This window comes from Camelina sativa, chromosome 2 (assembly GCF_030686135.1).
Source record: "Camelina sativa cultivar CO46 ecotype springtype chromosome 2, ASM3068613v1".
Taxonomy (NCBI): domain Eukaryota; kingdom Viridiplantae; phylum Streptophyta; class Magnoliopsida; order Brassicales; family Brassicaceae; genus Camelina; species Camelina sativa.
Genome location: NC_141881.1, coordinates 19,839,270 through 19,859,327, shown reverse-complemented (window position 1 = coordinate 19,859,327; position 20,058 = coordinate 19,839,270). Strand labels below are relative to the sequence as shown.

Sequence of the window (20,058 nt, the reverse complement as noted above, 5' to 3'; positions counted from 1 at the left end):
ATCGTATGGTCATTATTTTTTTACTCTAATCATAAATTTCAAAAGCTTTTTTTCTGATTAAATTCATCATCAATAAAATTATAAATGCGTATAAGATTTTCCTACTTTCTAGGATGTTGTCTTCTGTTTTAATATGATATTAAGTTTTTAATGATTTATTTGATTTTTGTTATCGGATCAAACAAAACATGTTTCCCTATGATATTATTAAGTTTATAAACATCTGAAACAAAACGGAGTTACTGATTTGTACGAGTGGGTACGTAGCTTGTGAATCATGCTCCATGTTTATAAAAATTATTCAAGTACAACAAAAAGTCTCTCAAGTGGGGGAAAACATTTCTATTTGTTTGACTATAGTATACTATACTGTAGTTCGATCTTAGGGAAACATGTGAAACGATCAGAAAATACGGTAAGCTATACCCAGATAAAATATTGAGCCGGGCCTGGCTATACCTACCACAAAATGCTTCATGTTTGTACCAAAAATATAAATGTGCGTGAGTGTAAAACTTAAGTACGAATCTTCACTGATAAATGTGTCTGAGATTAGTTGCGAAAAACAAAATGTGTGTGATCGAGTAAATCCTACGAGTCTTAGCTTAACTATTTAAACTTAACTAATCGATCAAGTTCCCATGCACCTATGACCTACCTTTACGTAAAGCACACGGTTGAACAAATGCACGCTATTCCAACTCACATACCACATGTTAATAGACTTGGTTAATGCGCAGTTTGAGTTTTCCATGTAAGAAACCTTCGAAGTCCTTGAAAAATGGAGCTAAACATCGGTTATACTAGTAAATAGAGTTATTACAATAACTACTAAGACAAATAGATATTAAGTATAAAAATGGCATAAGAATTATTTTGTTTTTAATATGTGTGCATAACCTTAAACATGAAACTTTATGAAACAGATAGTATTATTAAACTAGGGATTGCTAAATAAAAAATTAGTTTATGATTCATAAATGGTTACAAATATACCAAATTTTAGTGTAATATGCCATTTTTATCAATGTATTTTTCATGATTTTATATATTTTAAAATTTTAAATTAAGCTATGAAATCTATTTAAAAACAAAACAAAATAGCTATGAAATCTATGATATACTAATTAAATAAAAATACTCAAAATTGATATGAATATGATTTAACATTAAAACCAAAAAAAAAACATAAGATTATTTTCTGGTCAATATATTAATTGGACTTATGAACTTAAAAAGTCATGATACAATTGTCCTTCGCTTTGTTTGGCGTCTCATGTTCATCTTGTTCCTTTCATTTTAAAGGGCTTATTATCTTAGATGTAAATATTCTTCATTTGTCGGGAATATGTTTTAATTTATAATTTGATAAAAAATACACTATATCAATTTATAGAATATGCAAAAAATCTAATTACATTATATTTTTTGCCAATATTCAGCTGAAAATTAAAGGGAATTTAGTTGATTCTACCACATTTTGTTTTAAACTTTTCTATTCTACCACATAACAAAACACATTTTCCATTCTACCATAAAGAATATTTTAAAAGACAAAAATAGCCTCAGGTTTATGAAAGAAAATTTTATTCTTTTATGACAAAAATCAAATATGATGTGTGGAATAGTGGAAAGAGAAAATAAAATATAAAAAAATGCCAAATAATGTGACGTTGAATGATTTTGGTGGAGGTGGGTGCAGTAGCGATAGACCATCATAAAATAGATTTTGTAAAGAAATTAAATTAAATTTATCTAAAATAAAAAAAAAAACTCTGTAAATTAATATGTTTCTTGGTTTACATAACTCGTAGAGTACATGAGGGAGTGAACAAAATTGGACTCGTGGACAAGATGCATATTAACTTGTCCATTAGCTAGAACTTGTCTATTTTTTTAAGTATGTTGACTAATGGACAAGTGGTAAATGAAACAAACTTGTCTATTTGTTAAGTATGTTGACTAATAGACAAGATGCGTGTTATTTTTATAAAGATTATGAAGATATGAACTTGTCCATAAGGTAAATAAACTTGTCCATAACATAAATAATTAAATAATTGTTCTAAAAAATAAATTGGGAAAGTTTCGAATTTGTCTATTTGGCAGAATTATCTATGAGTGAGCCTACTAATGACAACATTTGCTGTATAATTAATACAGTAATTTATTGTATGGAGAAATGTTTTCATTTGTTTTGTGGACAAAATTTGATAGTATATGCAAGAGATGTTGCTTCTAAAGATATTATTAAAGTTTTCTTCAGTTAACAAGTAATGTCTTCTCTTTACACATAATGTATGTGGTGGACAAGCGTTCTCATTTGCTTGGTGGACAAGTGTTGTAGACAAGAAATGAAGTGCTGATTGTGAACAGTCTCTTAATAAATAAAAGATTAATTGTTTTGTTTTCATTTTTGAACGGCTACTTTAATTTGATACTGATCTGACACAAAAAAAAAAGATAGAGGAAATGACAATTATTTTTAAGTAATCTCTTGTTTTAATTGTCAGTTGTAATAAATGAGTAGGAGAGATGTTGAAAGAAGATGGAACAATTCTAGAGAGGTATATACGTCTTTTCCTATAAATTGTGGTATTGTCCGAAAAGAGTAAATGAATGTGGTAGAAGTCACAAGTTTGGATTTGGAATGTGATAGATTTGTTAGTTTTCTCAAAATTAAATATACGGTAACATTTGTTTAATTAACATAATTTAACGAATTAAATCAATTGTTTTGACTTCCTAATTGCTATAACATGTTTCATCTATATTAACATTTTTGAAGTACATTTTGGTTTATGCCCTTTAAGTTTTACTTATTTAATTTTTTTTTTACAACATTAATCCAAAAAAAAATTCTATAAATAATATTGCAGAGAAACTCAAATACTAAACTTTATTAAATTGACCATCTATATTAACATTTTTGAAGTACATTTTGGTTTATGCCCTTTAAATTTTATTTATTTAATTTCTTTTTTACAACATTAACCCCTAAAACAATTCCATAAATAACATTGCAGAGAAACTCAAATACTAAACTTTCTTAAATTGACCAATATTTGTTATATTTATTGCCATAAAATTTTAACAACATTTATACATTCCGATTTTTCCAAAAACAACTCTACCCATTAAAGTTTTAACCCATTAAATCTCCAAAACTATTTTTATGGATGCTAGAATCTCTCAAATTTAAATCTATATTAACATTTTTGAAGTACATTTTGGTTTATGCTCTTTAAGTTTTACTTATTTTTTTTTTACAACATTAACCCCTAAAACAATTACATAAATAACATTACAGAGAAACTCAAATACTAAACTTTCTTAAATTGACCAACATTTGTTACATTTATTACCATAAAATCTTAACAACATCTATACATTCCGATTTTTCCAAAAACAACTCTACCCATTAAATTTTTAACTCATTAAATCTCCAAAACTATTTTTATGGATGCTAGAATCTCTCAAATTTAAATGATATACAACAGATTTTCCATAACAAAAGTTTACAATCTCCGTAATTATATTAATATTGATAAATTTCCTAAACCGAAAATCCAATTATAAAATGTCACATTAAATATGTTGAAAACTCTCCATATAATTTGGTTTATTTTTTATATTTTGAGGAAGTACCAAAAAAATTAAAATTCTATTAATTATCATAAACTATATATATTGACATGAAAAAATTATAAACTATAAAAATATGCTAATTTGGTAAAACAATTAACAGAATTAAACTTGATAAAAAACTTATTTTTTTTAACGCAAAAACTTATTTTGATTTTGGTGAGATGGGTTGGCATTAATCACATATAGAGAGTTAAATGAAATTGTTTTTTTAAAACACTTTTAAATGTGTACCATGAGATAAATGTATTATTAGACTATATATATCACACGGGTTAAAACCTTGAAAACACTACAAAAATTCTATACTTGAATACTTATATCAAATACCTGTAAAATTTTATATTTTTAAAATTAATAAAACAATAATAAAAACAAATAAATACAATATCAATTTTAAGTTTTTAAAATTAAAAATATTGTCATGCGGTGTACCGCGGATTAAATCCTAGTATATAAACAATGCAAAAGCATGAAAATAAAATTATTTTAGATATTTGAAATACTGTTTAGATGTTTCACTCCAATACCACCCCCGTAATCTTTCTATATCCAGTATCATTTACTTGGCATATATGCTTATGTTGACTTTGTACTAACCTTGTGTTCCTGTGTCAAAGTAAAATATGCAAAGGCTCGTTAAAAGAAGAAGTAAAATACATATTTTTCCATTCAGTATAGCTCCCAACGTAATCTTGTATTTAATTTAATTTTAGTTACCACAATTGAAAATGATGAAACTAATTAATTTTCCCTCAAATAGTATGCATTTTAGAAGAATTAGTGATTATATATATATATATATATCTATATATAATTGTGAATGATTTATTATTATTATTGAGATTATTTATTTTTATTAAAATAAAATAAAAAAATGGAGGTGATATATACTTTATGGATTTGATCTTAATTCTTCATATTCAATGAATTTCCCTATACAGTAGAACTTGATTGACCATGAATATAATCTTCTAATGTACATGGATGGGTAAAACAGATATATGAACTTGCCAAATTAATTTTTATAGTCAAACTTTCTTCATACACCTTTTTTTTTCTTCTACATAAACCTTGCAAGAAGATAAACAACATCTCTAAAACATTGCATAACTCTTTTATGTATTCACCAAAACAAAGATCTCAACTCCATACAATTTGAACCCACAAAACCAATTCTTTTTAGAACTTGTGAAAAACATGGAACTAAAACAAACCAAAGTGATGATCTTCTTGGTAGTCCTAATTTTGGCATCTATCATCCGACCATCGGAGTCACATCCACCTGAAGTTTATTGCATAACAGACAGAATATTCAAAGTGCCCGGATGTTTCGATGCGTTGAAGTTAGCGGTATTAGTCAGAGACATTAAAAAATTAACAGTAGAGTGCTGCAGAGCAGTATTCGCTACACTTCCTCCTACTTGTTTATTGAAAGTCGAGGGTGACGTAATTTTACCAATGACTAGTTTCAGAGAAATTTGTAATATTGCGGTCCCTGCAGCTGCAGAACCAAGTTCATGATTTATGTTTGGTGTATCTTTGAATGATATGATAATAAACAAGAGATGAAGCGAAGTGATTACAATTAAATTATTATTTTTTCCAATTCCGAAAATCGACACTTGTTTTTTTTTTTGGGCAAACAATTAACAGAAATCCACGAATTAGTTCATATGTTTTGACTTGGTATCAGTTTCATATAAACCATACAAAAGATGGATCGGTGAAAACCATATATCTTTGAAATATCCAGTATCAATTCTTAATTAACAAATATAAATATTGGTATACTGGACACAAATTTGAATCCAAACAAAAATAAATATTTATCGGTCAAACTACAATTGTGTTTAGCTTATAAATGTACTGTTCTTGTTTGAACAAAAAAACAAATTGTGTTTATCTTATAAATGTACTGTTCATTCGACTAAAGTAAATCACACACACACACACGAATCACATCATCTCTCTTCAACAATACAAACCCCATCATCCATATCTCCGGTTCCATACGTAATGTTGTATTCAATTTCACGCTTACCAGAGGTGAATGACCTTCTGTTAATCGGTTAATTTTAGTATTTTACATCTCAAAGATGGACACAAATCATAACTTTATATACTTTCCTTGATACTACTATTACATAATTGATACAAATTTACTGTGAATATCCTTAAATGTGTAAATGGGTCAAACAAAAATAGATAACTTTCCTAATCTTTTCAATCAAATTACATGAATAAAAAAAAAAACATTCCTTACTAGCATAAAATTCTCTTCTTTTATATACGAAACAATATCTCTCATTATCTCTACACAATCCAAACCCACAAAACCACTTTAAAAAAAAAAAAAATTAATAAGAAAAACCTTCTCAAAAATGAAACAACAACAAACCATAGTGGTGTTTTTCTTGTTGGCCCTAATATCAACATTGAGTTTCCGACCATCGGAAGCGCGAAATACGAACCTATGTTTCACAACAGCGATAGATAACGTGCCAGGATGTTTCTATGCGGTGAGATTAGTGGCAGATGGAGATTCCCGATGGATATCTAGAGAATGTTGCGACGCAGTGAGAACACTTCCTGATACTTGCTACTTGGAAGTCGTTTTTGGCAAAGCTTACCCTACTAAAATTTTCAAAAGCGTTTGTATTTACAAATATTCTGGATCATTACGCCATTAGTTTTATCATTTTATCTATCTTGCAAACCATTTAATAATATGAATCACGTTTAATCTTTAATTTTCTTACTTTATCTCATTGAATATGTCTCACTGGATGTTTCTTGGTCCTTTACTTCGTTTAACGTATCATGTTCATCTGGTTAATTTCTTCGGTCTGAAAGGTTATAATCCTCTGGTTTGACAATATCTTTCAATTTTAATCCAAAAAGCAGCCAATAATATAAAGCGAAGTATAGCTATCCACAGTACCTAGTGTCGGCTTGGCACATCTGCTGGTGGTGCTCGGTTCATAGGTCAAAAAAAAAAAAGCAAATACATTAGCCTGATCAGTGATCACGGCTTCTTCTACTAAAATTATAGCGGTTGGGAAGTAGTCAAATAAGTTGTTCTATCTCCATAAGTATTTAAACAATTAAATATGTTAAAATGGTTATTTAGAGGAAGACGTGATACTGCATTTCAAGAGTCAACTACGAATTTTCAACAAAGAGAAAAAGAAAAGAACCAATTAAGAGCTCCATCTTACAAATCCGTGTGACTTTCTTTTATTTCCATTGAAATTAACATCACGATTATGTGTTCGTTTCTCTATATATATATGTGTTCGTTTCTCTCTTTCTATATATAAACAAAAAAACAAAAAAAACAAAAAAAAATTATACTTACAAAAATGTATAAGGTTTGCTTACTAACGTTGAGTTTTATGTTGCTCTCTGGATTATCATCAAACACAGCAGAGGCTCGAGTACTACCATACGAATCTCCAAACCCCAGTAAGTGATTATATATGCCAAATCCGATTTTGGTTTTGTTGTAGTTCAACTTTTTGATTTACAAAATAGAAAAATTGAATGTCAACCAATTATTATTTTCGGTTACATTTTTATACTTTTGATCTCAATTCCAAATTTAGCAAAACATACAGCATCTCAAAATAATAGAATATTCAAAGAAAATAAATTTAATCCTTTTTGACAGTTCGATTTTAGTTTTTTTTTTCCATTAGATTTTTGTACTGGTTTTTTGATAAAATTTTTGTTCGACTTGGATTGGTTCAACTACATTATAGAAAATTTTTACTCTAGATATATATATATATATATATATTCAAATTTTTGTTGTCTTCTTTAATTTTTGGTAAGAAATAGGAGAAGCGGTTTGGGATCTAAAGGTGACCAAAGAGATCAAGGCTGAGGTAGATAGAAGTTGTTCGTCATCTGCAGGACAGGGGGATTCAGGTGGAAGAGGGGCACCCAATAGACCAGGCTCCCGAAAACGTTGTAGACCTTAGCAATAGTTAGTTCAAGCTTAGATTGAGAAGAATATGAAACTTATGTGCCATTTTGTCCTATTAATAAACTTAAAAGTCATTGCTTTACATAAAAACATTAAACCAGAATGAGACAAATGATTTGAGTTGATCCGGAGATAAAAAGACAGTTTATCCAAGATTTTTTTTAAAAAGTAGAATTTACAGTTATAGAAGATAAAGAGATTGATCGGAAAAAAAAGGATCTCCGGCATGTTTTGAAGCCTTCATGCGATCTCTTCTCCGATACCGTTAAGTTAAATGTCAACGGTATTTGTATAAAGCCGAAAGTAACAATAAATCCTCTAAACTTCTTCCATATTTGTAATTATTATCTTATATATAATATAATATGAGAAGGTTTTTCCTAACTTTTACTCACATTGCGACATTTGGCATTCACTTTTAGTGACACCTGTCATCTTTTATAATCATACTTCTCTTATCCACTTGGTACAATTGACATATATTTTTAAATCCACTTTTATATCTTAAGTTCTTTTGTCAAACAAAATCAGATTGTTTTATAATAAAATCTCATATTATATATTTGATACAAAATCTAATATTCTATAACATTTATTAATAAATTAACTGATATTTGATACATCTGTTTTACACATTTTCTTACATTCTATTTAATTTGTCTTTCATCCTTTTAAGTGAAAAAAATACACACTATTTATAATAAAAGAAAATATCATAATAAAAACCATATCTTTTAAAACATAGATTACAAGAGAGGGTATTTCTTTTAAAATTATTTGTTGTTAAGTATTACTTTTAGATGATGAAAGTAAAATTAATATATAGAACAACATTATATTATCTATCAAATTAATTATATAGTAAGGTCTTACAATTTTCTTTTTAGACTAGCTACTTATCAGTTTTTTTTTTTTTTTTTAAATGCAAAATAATTATAATTTATCTTAATTACTTAACGAAAATAAAAAATTAATTTGATTTTGCAGTAACTAAAACAATGGTCCTATTATTATAGTAACATATTGTCAAAATATTTTCAACAATTCTGTGTAATTTAACTTTTTAATTTTCTCTATCTTAAAATGACCCTTTTATGAAGCATCATATAAAAATTATATATTAAGATATTATAGTTAAACCGTAATATTATGAAAATTAATTTTTAAGACATATATTAATAATTACATGTACATTTCATATACAATTGAATAGAAACTTGATTCTTTATTTCAAATTAATAATGCATACATAACTCACGCATCGCGTGGGCTACTTTCTAGTATATATATATATTAACGTTAACCATTTTCTTCTACTTCGATCTTCTTCTACTTAACCCATTGATCTTGTCAAATAATATTGATCTTCTCTTCCATGTCACCAATGATTTCAGAAACTCCATTATCTGGTAGATTTAGATTACAAACAAATCAAACTCATATAGATTTAAAAAATGTAGCTCGAGTACTCAGTAGAGTGATGTTTTAGTTTACCTCAGACGGGTCACGAAGCGAGTAAAAGGCATTGCTGTCTTTGGGTACAGCAGAGACTAATATACCATAACCATGATTCGGTCCTTCGCGTAATACCTTGAATGCATCTTCGTCTGTTCGATCATCTCCAACATATATTGGAAGAACATCCTCACAGTTGGTTAGGCCTTAAAAAAAATGTTTCAAGAGTCAATGACCAAACCAATATTTCATAACATAAGCAGTCGAGAATGTGTTTTTGTTTTTAACTACCAAGAGAATCGACTAGAAATGTCATAGCTTTCCCTTTGTCCCAGTCAATCACTGGTTGGATGTCTAAAACCTTTTAAGCAACACAGAACAACCAAGCAACAAAATATCAAACGTTTGAAACTTGTTTTTGGAATTTAAGTAAATTAAAATAAATATATATTAGGAAAAAGAAAAAAAAAAATAAGGTCACGCTGAAAAATCCACAAAATGTGGTTTTTAGATTTTATGAAGGAATTTAGGAAATCTATTTTTTTCATAATTGTGAATGGCTTGAAAAGTGGATTTTGCAAAATCTAAAACTAAAAACTGATACAAAATCAAGTGTCATTAAAAGCCTAATTGTTGTTGTGTAACCACAAATAGGAGGGTCGCGAAGCGAGTAAAAGGCATGCAATCTTGGTCCATCTCGCAAACCTGACATTACTTGCACCTTAAGTCAAAACTATTTCTTAACAAAGTGTTTTAGCTAAATGGTTTATGATCAGAGTAAAACTTAAATGCATCTTCATGTGTTCGATCATCCCCCGACATAGACATGCTCACAATTGTTTACGCCAGAAAAGACAATTCATAGTCAACTGGCCAAACAAAACCAAGATTCCTAGCATAAGCAAAAGAGGATCAATATTTTCAGCGTAATAACACATGATGACATGAATGAAAAACATTGATTGTTATTACACTTGACCACACAATAAAACGTTCTAGATGAAGAAAATGACACAAGTAAAAATTATTAATTCCTTCCACTAATGATAGTCAAATAAGTTGTTCTCCAGAAGAATTTTAAAACAAATTAAAAATAGTATTATTTAGAGAAAAACATTTCAAGAGTCAATAACGCATTTTTCAACAATTACCTTATCTCATTTCTAAGAAAAAACATTGAAATTTACATCTATTCATGAATTCAGATTTTCAAACTCATACTTTAAATATTACTTCAAAAAAATGTATAAGGTTTGGTTACTAACTTTGAGTTTTCTGTTGCTCTCTGGATTATTAAACACAGCAGAGGCTCGGGTACTACCATACGAATCTTCAAACCCCAGTAAGTGTTTATATATCCCCAATACGATTTTGTAGTTCAATTTTTTTTATTTACTAAAATCGAACTTGAAAAAATTTAGTTTTTTTCTTTCCATTAGATGTTTGTACTAGTATTTTTATACAATGATTAGGATTGGTTCAACTACTACATCATATAAAATGATTTTTCTTTTTTACTCTAAATATATACTCAAATTGTTGTTGTCTTCTTTTTGGTAAGAAATAGGAGAAGAAGGGGTTTGGGATCTAAGGATGATCAAAGAGATCAAGGCTGAGGTAGGTGGAAGTTGTTCACCACGTGCAGGTGGTAAAGGGCCACCCAGAAGTCCAGGCTCATCAAATATACCAGGCTCCCCTAAACGTTGTAAACCTCCTTAGTAATAGTTACTTCTAAGTTCTATATATATGTGAGATCAAGTTTTGATTGAGAAGAATGTTAAAGTAATGTGACATTTTGTCCTAATGTAATACTTAAAAGTAATTGCTTCACATAAAAACATTAAACCAAAATGAGACAAATGATTTGAGTTAATCCGGAGATAAAAAGACAGTTTATCCAAGATAAAAAGAAGAATTTACAGTTATAGAAGATAAAGAGATTGATCGGAAAAAAGAGGATCTCCGGCATGTTGTGTAGCCTTCATGTGATCTCTCCTCCGATACCGTTAAGTTAAATCTCAACGGTATTTGTATAAAGCCGAAAGTAACAATAGTAATCCTCTAAACTTCTTCCATATTTGTAATCATATATATATATTAACGTTAACCAATTTCTTCTACTACTTCTTCTTCTACTTAACCCATTGATCTCTTCCATGTGACCAATGATTTCAGAAACTCCATTACCTGATAGATTTAGATAACAAACCAATCAAACTCATATAGATTTAAAAAAACGTAGCTCGAGTACTCAGTAAAGTGATGTTTTAGTTTACCTCAGACGGGTCACGAAGCGAGTAAAAGGCATTACTGTCTTTGGGTACAGCAGAGACTAATATACCATAACCGTGATTCGGTCCTTCTCGTAGTACCTTGAATGCATCTTCGTCTGTTCGATCATCCCCAACATATATTGGAAGAACATCCTCACAGTTGGTTAGGCCTTAAAAAAAATGTTTCAATAGTCAATGACTAAACCAAGATTTCATAACAGAAGCAGAGGAGAAAGTGTTTTTTTTTTAACTACCAAGAGATTCGAGTAGAAATGTCACAGCTTTCCCTTTGTCCCAGTCAATCACTGGTCGGATCTCTAAAACCTTTTAAGCAACACAAACCAACCAAGAAACCAAAAAAATCAAACTTTGAAAACGTTTTCAAATTTGTTTTTGTTTTGAAATTTTCAAGAAAGAGTTGAGATGTTTTACCTTCCGACCGTATGTTAGCCGTAGTTTTGGATATGTTCTGATGACATCATCAACACACTGTGCAACCAATGCCCAATTCTGTAACAAATATAACAACTTTTTTAAAGAAAACTGTATTGGTTTTAAAGGAACCAAACCGGTTATTGAATAGAGAGATATTCAAACCTTTTCTTCTACATTGCGGTAATGGACAGAGATGCAGAACTTGTTGTCTTCTACTTTGACACCTTTGATATCGTTTGTACTCTCGATAAGAGAACAAAGCACCTAAGAAGATAATTTCACTCAACAATCAAAAATGATGTTGCTATTACTAAATCTATATGTGTACATACATCAGAAGATGTGTAAATACCTTATCGATCATCGGTAGAAACTCGCTAGCGGGCTGGAATAGATTTACATCTTTCCCCTGAAGATTGCCAAAATCACATTCAAGAATCTGATGTATATAGCATATAGATATTTCAAAAAAAAAACAAAAGGCAAGAAAAATAAACCTTTTCATTGACTGATACAGTACGGCTATGTTCATGGTTTAAAGATTCTCCTGCAGGACTCATGATGTCCATCCCGTGGCTTCCAGCGTAATAAAGTTCACTCAAATTAACAAACTCATACACCTGAAGCAAAATGGATTATTAAAAACGCTAGACCACACAAGAAACTGTTCTTGATGATGAAAATATAACAAGTAAACACTAACCTTATCACGGCTTCTTCCACTAATGATCGCAGTTGGGAAGTACTTGGCAACGTTTTGCACTGCACTACGCATCTAGAACATGTAAAAAGGCGTAAAACCATATAGTATCTATTAGGATGATGAAGCACAAATTTGATCTGTTTTAGCAATTGAGTTAAATAGGGGGAAGTCAAACACTTACAGCACTTGACATGTAAGCACAATCAGGTTCCTCAACTATAGGCGAAAGTGTCCCGTCATAATCAAGAAACAATGCTATTCTTTTACCCTTTGCAAAACTCATGATTTTCTCAAAAGAAGTAAGAGCTGATGGATACTTGAGCTGCTAAAACATGATTACAAGAAAAAAAATGAAGATTAGCAAAATCACAACAACGACTCAATGTTCAGAAAAGAAAAAAAAAGAGGACAGTAAGGGGACAAACCATCCATTCGCGATAAGTCATATCTGTGGCCTCAGTGCTGAAGTTATCTTTGTTAACAAGTGTTGGAGGAGGAGAAGAAGATTTCATTGCATCAAGCCAACCAGTAGACTTAACATCATCAAGGATTCCAGTTTTCTTTCTAGGAACGGTTAGAAGAAGGTTACTGTTCTGTGACAGCGCTGCTGCTGATGAGTAAGGGATTCTGTTCTGGCGAATGGTTAATCTTGCACTGCTTAACGGTGGAGAATCAGTCATTACAGGAGATGAGTGACCAGATTTTATGTCCATAACAACACCAAGATGTTGTTACTAGCAAACTATATAATATATCGAAGTTTCTCTAAGATAGAATAAGCTCTACAACTTCACTTATATACTCAAATTCTTTAAAGAATCCTATTCCTCAGAGAAACTTGGACCCTGAAATGTAGATGCCAAGAACTAGTTAAGGTGTGATCACTATAAGTCTCTGAAGCTAAAACAGGAAAACATTGGATACCAAAGAAACTACACATTGACCTGAAAGCTATTATCCAAAGAGAAAGAAACAAAATTGTTTGTAACATTTCTTTGTCTTTATTTAGCTGACAGTTGTACGAAAGGGTAATCAAGAAAACACATTATTCATGAAATGACTTTACTTTGTAGTATTTGCCAGAGAGAGAGAGAGATCGCATAATGGCGAATATAGAACAACCTCTATGACAATTCAAGGGACTAGATCTCCAAATAGAGTTTCTGACTGATACAGAAACTCTCTCATCTTTCACAGTTTTTGACCAAACCCCACATTTTTCAAGCATCAGAGATACAAATGGGTTGTATAGAAACTACTGTTGTAAAACTACATTTCAGAAAATGGTAAAAAAAAAAAAAAAAAAAAAAAAAAGAGAGAGAAATTGGCACTAATAGAACAAAAGAAGGCACATCAGAGTATGGTATGGAAGGAAACATAAAGAGTTTTAGTAACACACACACTTGCAGGAATAGACAAACTGAAAAACATGTTAGACCCACCACCACTACCACCAAATTCAAAATGTGTTGCTCGTAAAGCTTGACAAATCATTGTCACTCTCTCATTAAAATCCAAACCCAAAAGAAACAAAGTACCAAATTCCTTAACCCAGAAAACAAAATCCTGTCTTTTTTTTTTCTTTTCTTTTTTAATCATACAACAAACAAACATATCAATAAAAAAAAAAAAAAAAAAAGTATAACCCTTTTGCCAAAAAACTGAAAAATCAAAGCTCATAACGAAGAACAGAGGAATAGATTGTAAAAATGGCTAGTTTTATGCGCAAAATGGGATAAAAGACGAAGCTTTTGAGTTAAAAAAATTACCTGAGAAAAATGCAGATACAACAAGTTTCCAAATCGGAAACGAAGAATGATTTTTAAAAGAGAGACTTTTTTTTTTTTAATTTCGTTTTCTCTCTTCTTCTTCTTCTCCGAATTTGTTTGATTTTTTTTTTTAATTCTCGCGGTTTCTCGGCAACCAAATAAGGGACACAGAAAATAAATGGGGAAGAAGGAAGAAAGGAAGAAGGAAGAAGAAGCTTTGCAAAAACGAACCAAATGGTGAATATAAGTGCCCCGAGAAAATCGCAGAGAACTATCCCCAAAATATATATAAAAGTCCAAATTTTTCTGTGATATTAGCAAATTAAATATAAGAAGGTAAAAAAAAAAAAAAAAAAAAAAAACAGAACGAAAGAAAGTTTTTTTTTTTTTGTTTTTGTCGTTGTTGTCTCCCGACGGTTGTTGACTCGCCAGAAAAATTTGGAGAAACAGGTGACGTATACGTGTACTTCACGTAGCCAATGAAAACCGCGCGTGATATTTAGATAAAATGTTTAGCGCGTGTAGTAACGCCGTGATTTTATTAAAAACAATGGAGTTTCTTCGCACCGGGTGGTGGTTAGTTAAGTTTACATTACACATTTCATTAACCCATTTAATTAATTAAATTAACGTGCCTAATTAGTACTTGTTTAAGTAGTATGGGTTTAATAAGTTAGTTCCAAAGAAACCGCCGATGATAATGGGGGCCCATAAGTGGATCTCAAAACAAAGGCGGAAGACACGTGGCGGCTGGGTTTATAAAAGCGTGAGTCAGGTCTGACGTGGATAAGTCGAATTGAATTGGGGTTGGTGATGGTCCCGCCACCGTGAGATGTTGTTGATGAGATGGCTTTCGTTTTGGGTGCGGTCGCTCTCGGACACAGCTGTTGGTGGCTTTTAGGTCGGTGACGGTTTGTTTCTTTTCTTTTTTTTTTTTAATAATAATAAGTCATTTTCTTCTCCATAGGATCCACGTGGATCGTTGAGCAATATGTAATTCTGACCATACGATTTCGCTTACGTGACGGGGATACTCGTGGCTTGTTGTGCGATTAGTTTAGTAGCAATAGCGTCGATCAAGCCCCCTGTTTTATTATGATTATTGATTAACTATTACTTTTGTACTCTTATATCATCAATAAGCATGAAGATGAAGGATAACGAATCGCTCGTTCACATTGTTATTTCGTGACTTCATTTTTGTGCGTGTTTTTTTTTTTTTTTTTTTAACTCATGTTTTCACTAGCTATAGGCTTTGTTGAAGGGTGGTAACCCTAGCTCCAACATATTGCATCTCTACTTTCTCGATCAGTTTACTGAATTATATATACTCGGAGATTAGCAAACATGTGAAGTGATGTGTGGTGCTTGCTTGGTGTACCCGGAGATTAGCAAACAGTCGTAATTAATATGATCAAATTCATTAGGTAGTTAAAAATGATATACAAGTTAGAAAAGCAATATCATCATTTCATAACCTACTAGCAATATTGGGAAATTCAATTAAAAAAAAACAATCAGTTAGTCCAAATCAAATATTTGAATGATGTGGTCACCAATATCATTGATGAGTCTAAAAGAATTATCAGTTTAACCAGTAAAAAATATGAGTGTTAATAACGTGTTACTTACTTGACCAAAGTAGATGATAAAACAAAAAGAAACAACACCAAATGAATAAAACAGCCGAAGAAGGTCTCAAGTGTTGACAAAAAAAAGGTCGGGTTCAAACTTAGTTTTGACGAGAGGGCAGTGTAAAAATTTAAGCCATATTTCCTTATATATAAACAAAGAAGAAGACGGTCAAAGATTCTGACAAGAAGACGACAAATTAGAGGAACCAATTTGGAAGTCGAAAATGAAAGACTGTAAGAAAATTAAAATGGGAAAGAAAAAAAAAAAAAAAAAAAAAGAAATTTGGCTTTTCGAGGAGGTGTAAGGGTTCGTTCGCCTTCGGTACCAATTGAGGGAAGGTTGTAGGACCACTTCACACAGTTGGATTCTCATTGCTTCCCGACTAATCTTTAATTAACTAAATTTTAATCTGCCAATGAATAAATTATGCTTATATACTGTATACACTACTATTGTTTAATCCTATTAGTAGTAGAGTATTAATAAAATAATTGGAAGAAGATCTTTTGGAAATTGAAATTTTAGCAGTCAGAATCTTCTCGTTTGACGCCGTTGTTTCTGCTCTTCCCCTTTGACCATCCCCTCATGCCTCAACGACTCTTTTTCTTCTTCTTCTTGAATAGTTTCATGATCTTTTTTAGAAGTTTAATTATATAGTATATGATACTAGCTAGTTAGTAGTATCGATTAAATTTTCCGTTCCATATCAATAGGGTTTAATTGTTTAAGGTCAACAACTCAACATGCATACAAATATAACAACTTCCACAACTTTGCTAAACATTTTTAAAGGATTTTTAATTTGTGAATAGTACGATTTAATTTAATTTTAAACAATTGATCAGTAATGCGTAATACAATAACTCGTCAATAGCATTGATCAAGTAAACACAATATTAAGTTTTTTTTCCTAAACAAAATTAATTTATATAGTCTCGAGAGCTTTTAAGTACATATATAAGCTAAACTCTAATGTCAAAAAAAAAAACAGAAATTATTGGAATATATTGCATATATACAATTACTACAGAATTAACTACATAAAATAAAATGAAAACACATAATTTACAATTTCAAAACAGGACCCTAGGAAAATCTTTTTAAAAGGATATATATTATAACCTAATTAACCTAATTAATATTATAAATGATTAAATTTTTAGCGATAATTTTTTTAGAGATAAAAATTAGTTCAAATTAGTAATTAGTATAGATGTTATATTGGATATTTTTTATTTGACATTTTTTTGATTCGTTCAATTAATAACCATTTGAATAGTAAATAATTTATCATTGCTATAAGAGAAAAAAAAAAAACAAATTCAATGAAAAAAATGAGATCTTGCTTTTTGACAAAAATATTAAACTCTTCGCCAACTAACTTGTACAAAACCTGGCCACACGTTTCCAAGTGAAGAATCAAAAAAGAGATAAGTCAATCGCTTGGAATGAAAAGAGAGATTAAAGGAGGGTATATGGTATTTGATTTTCTAACAAGAGAAAATTAATTTGAAGAGTTGGGAGTACTATGTAATTGTGAATATTTGATCTCTGGCTTGTGTCGATCCCACCTGATTTGTCGCAACCAAGATCATAAAAATGTTGTGTGCCACGATCAATTTATGATATGTAGGAGATGATTTCTAGGTTAATGTATTTACAGGATGTTCCTAGAAACATATTAATCAAATGTTGAGTATGGAAGGAGAATGATTGTCATATCTGCAACATTGACTGCGTATTAATGTCATATCACGAATATGTCCTCTCAATGTAATATAGGCAATCAACACCTAAAAAAAGTTTTAAAATAAATTTAAATATTGTAATTATGTCAATTAGTGCTATTTTTAAAAATTTGTAAAATGCATGATATAACTGTAGATAAAACTTGTTTTAGTGTTATTTTAAATTATTTTTCATGAAAATATGGGAAGAAAAATAAAAAAAAACTTGTGCGTCCATGACACTCTTCGTCGACAATTAGACATGGAACCTAACAAAAAGAATATTAGTCTCACATGTTCTTACCAAAGCAAAACATCACACACTCACACTGATCTCTCAAAAATGTGTAGAAGACGTCGATCGACCTCATCAATTTGCCGAGATACTGTTTTTTCTTTCTTGTCACAATAATTATTAATATTAGTAATAATTATTAATATTAGTTTATGGAAGGCATGGAATTGTGGGTTAATAATCATGTTTTGTAGAAGTTTTCTTTAACATGCATATAACTTAGAAAAAAACCAAAAAAGTTAATTATCTAGCTAGAAAATGAATTATAATAATTTGGAGTAGAATCTAAAAAGAAAAACAACCGTACAAAAAGATACAGAATCATGTGTTATATTAACATTTTTGTTTAACTCAATATTATATATATATATATATATAAGTATACTCTCACGGATTAATATTCTATTCTCACATTCTTATCAAGGCAATGTAAAAGGTCACCTTATTCTTAATCTTTGAGAGATACATTTTTTTTATGGAGTAAACAAAAACAAAAGTGGAACGAAAACGATTAAAACCAGCACCCAATAAAGACGTCGCTCCGAATCAAGATCAAGTGAAGTTATTATAGCTGTGTCAAATTTCGATTATTATTTTTTAAATATAATAAATATATAGTTTGTGATTAGAACGTTTGAAAACTTATTCGAACTATTCTGGTTATATAAAGACAAGTTTCACTTATTTGGCTTCTCATTGGACACAATATTAATCATTCATGTTGTGGACAAACATTGCGAAGTGGAATAATAAAAAAAACTGGAAACAAAACTGATAGGAGACGACTGTAAATGAGCTAAAATTGGGCTTCAACCCAGTAAATGGGCCCAGATAGTCAGATTCGAGATAGTTTGAGAGCAGTCATGGATGCATCCCTTTTGGGAAAACTTACTCAAAATAGATAGATTCTGTCAGGAAAACATATGAATCTATTATACTCCACAAAAAACAAAGTTCCACATTTGGAAACATAGTAAGAAAATTGTCAAGGACCTATTTACTCTCTCACATACAAAAAACTCTAAAGATGAAAAACTAAAAGAGAGAGGTTTCAGTTATGACGCGGAGGCCGTGTGGACGGCTTCGGATAATCTGCGAATAAGAGCGGCGACCGATGACGGCGGTGCTTCACTGCACGCGACACAAACGGAGAAACCTTTACCGGTTCTTTAGGTGTCAAACCAGAGACAACATTTTGATCCTGAACCACAGAAAAAAAAAAAAAGCCTTTAGTTATGAGAAGGTGCGTAAAGACAGACTCCGGTAAGCTAGTAAATTAATATGTGGATCAAGAAATAACCTTGGCAGTGATGTGAACATTGTCGAGGTGACGAGAATCAGAAAGGTGCAAGAGCAGAAACAAAAGAAGGATTGAAGCGGCAATTGAGCTCATTGGTCACAACAGAAACAGTTCACAAGGCTTAACGACTATAAGGGTTATAGAACGTTAAAAGCAATTGGTAGGTAGTAGACACTATATAATAAGAGCAAGTTCACACTTAAGTATTTGAAAAACGTGTTTTTTTTTTATTTATCAATCCAGATGAATGTGCTGGAAAAGCTCATGGGAAAAGCCAAAGATGAGTCAAAAAGGAGAGAAAGAAACAACAAAAGGAAAAGGACATTTAAACCTCGGTTAAAAACGAGTGATTTACTACTTCTTGTCTCCATGCCATCTCATTTGAGACCAATCCCCAAAACTTACCGACCACCAAGGTAAATATTCTATTAAGAAAATGCAAGCTAGTTTCGCATTGTATCCATTATTATATGATATGTAAGCACTTTTTGAAGGCATTGTTTTTAATTACCTTAATGTTTTTGTCTGCCTCGAGAATTTGGAGGTTGACGATGACTGTTAACCCCACTTTTTGAGCTTTGACACGATCCCCGAGACATCTTGTCTCCAAAAAGTCCTCTTGAATTGCCCAAATCCTGCCTGTTTCTAAAACAAATAACACATGTTAGTTCAAAGTAAAAGAGCTTCAAGAACCAAGAACCCAACATCTGGACCAAGAATGTTCCCTGAGAATGTCTTTCTTCTGTTCCAAGAAGCCATCAGACCTGCAAGGCTGCAACTTCAACCTTCAACCTAAGCAAACCAGTGTAGTGTAGACAGGAGGACCCAGC

General features: G+C 30.7%; 4 protein-coding genes across 9 annotated transcripts; 3 read left to right on the top strand and 1 right to left on the bottom strand.

The window, feature by feature from the left end:
• The first annotated feature begins 4,737 nt into the window (after nt 1-4,737).
• Nucleotides 4,738-5,238, top strand: LOC104726210 (uncharacterized). Its single transcript, XM_010445016.2, has one exon. The coding sequence runs from the start codon at nt 4,846-4,848 to the stop codon at nt 5,167-5,169; it is 324 nt and encodes a 107-aa protein (XP_010443318.1). The 5' UTR covers nt 4,738-4,845; the 3' UTR covers nt 5,170-5,238.
• Nucleotides 5,239-5,983: 745 nt separating this feature from the next.
• LOC104752782 (uncharacterized) lies at nt 5,984-6,398 on the top strand. Its single transcript, XM_010475022.2, has one exon. It carries the CDS (start codon nt 6,030-6,032, stop codon nt 6,336-6,338), a length of 309 nt encoding a protein of 102 aa, XP_010473324.1. The 5' UTR covers nt 5,984-6,029; the 3' UTR covers nt 6,339-6,398.
• Nucleotides 6,399-10,333: 3,935 nt separating this feature from the next.
• On the top strand, nt 10,334-10,810 carry LOC109128649 (serine rich endogenous peptide 18). The gene is made up of 2 exons (XM_087486078.1): nt 10,334-10,433; nt 10,662-10,810. The coding sequence occupies exons 1-2, from the start codon at nt 10,334-10,336 to the stop codon at nt 10,808-10,810; spliced, it is 249 nt and encodes an 82-aa protein (XP_087342204.1).
• Nucleotides 10,811-10,901: 91 nt separating this feature from the next.
• Nucleotides 10,902-14,683, bottom strand: LOC104726175 (trehalose-phosphate phosphatase A). 6 transcript variants are annotated; one of them, XM_010445000.3, is made up of 11 exons: nt 14,272-14,683; nt 12,928-13,347; nt 12,684-12,824; nt 12,503-12,574; nt 12,297-12,419; nt 12,152-12,208; nt 11,962-12,063; nt 11,797-11,874; nt 11,619-11,688; nt 11,368-11,534; nt 10,902-11,278 (listed from the first exon to the last, which is right to left on the bottom strand). In XM_010445000.3, the coding sequence occupies exons 2-11, from the start codon at nt 13,213-13,215 to the stop codon at nt 11,228-11,230; spliced, it is 1,149 nt and encodes a 382-aa protein (XP_010443302.1). In that variant the 5' UTR covers nt 13,216-13,347; nt 14,272-14,683; the 3' UTR covers nt 10,902-11,227. The 6 variants fall into 6 exon arrangements, with proteins under 6 accessions (XP_010443302.1, XP_010443279.1, XP_010443288.1 ...); XM_010444977.3 differs by having other exon boundaries at nt 12,684-12,827; nt 14,272-14,676; XM_010444986.2 differs by lacking the exon at nt 14,272-14,683 and adding an exon at nt 13,569-13,864 and having other exon boundaries at nt 12,684-12,827.
• Between the last annotated feature and the right edge of the window lie 5,375 nt (nt 14,684-20,058).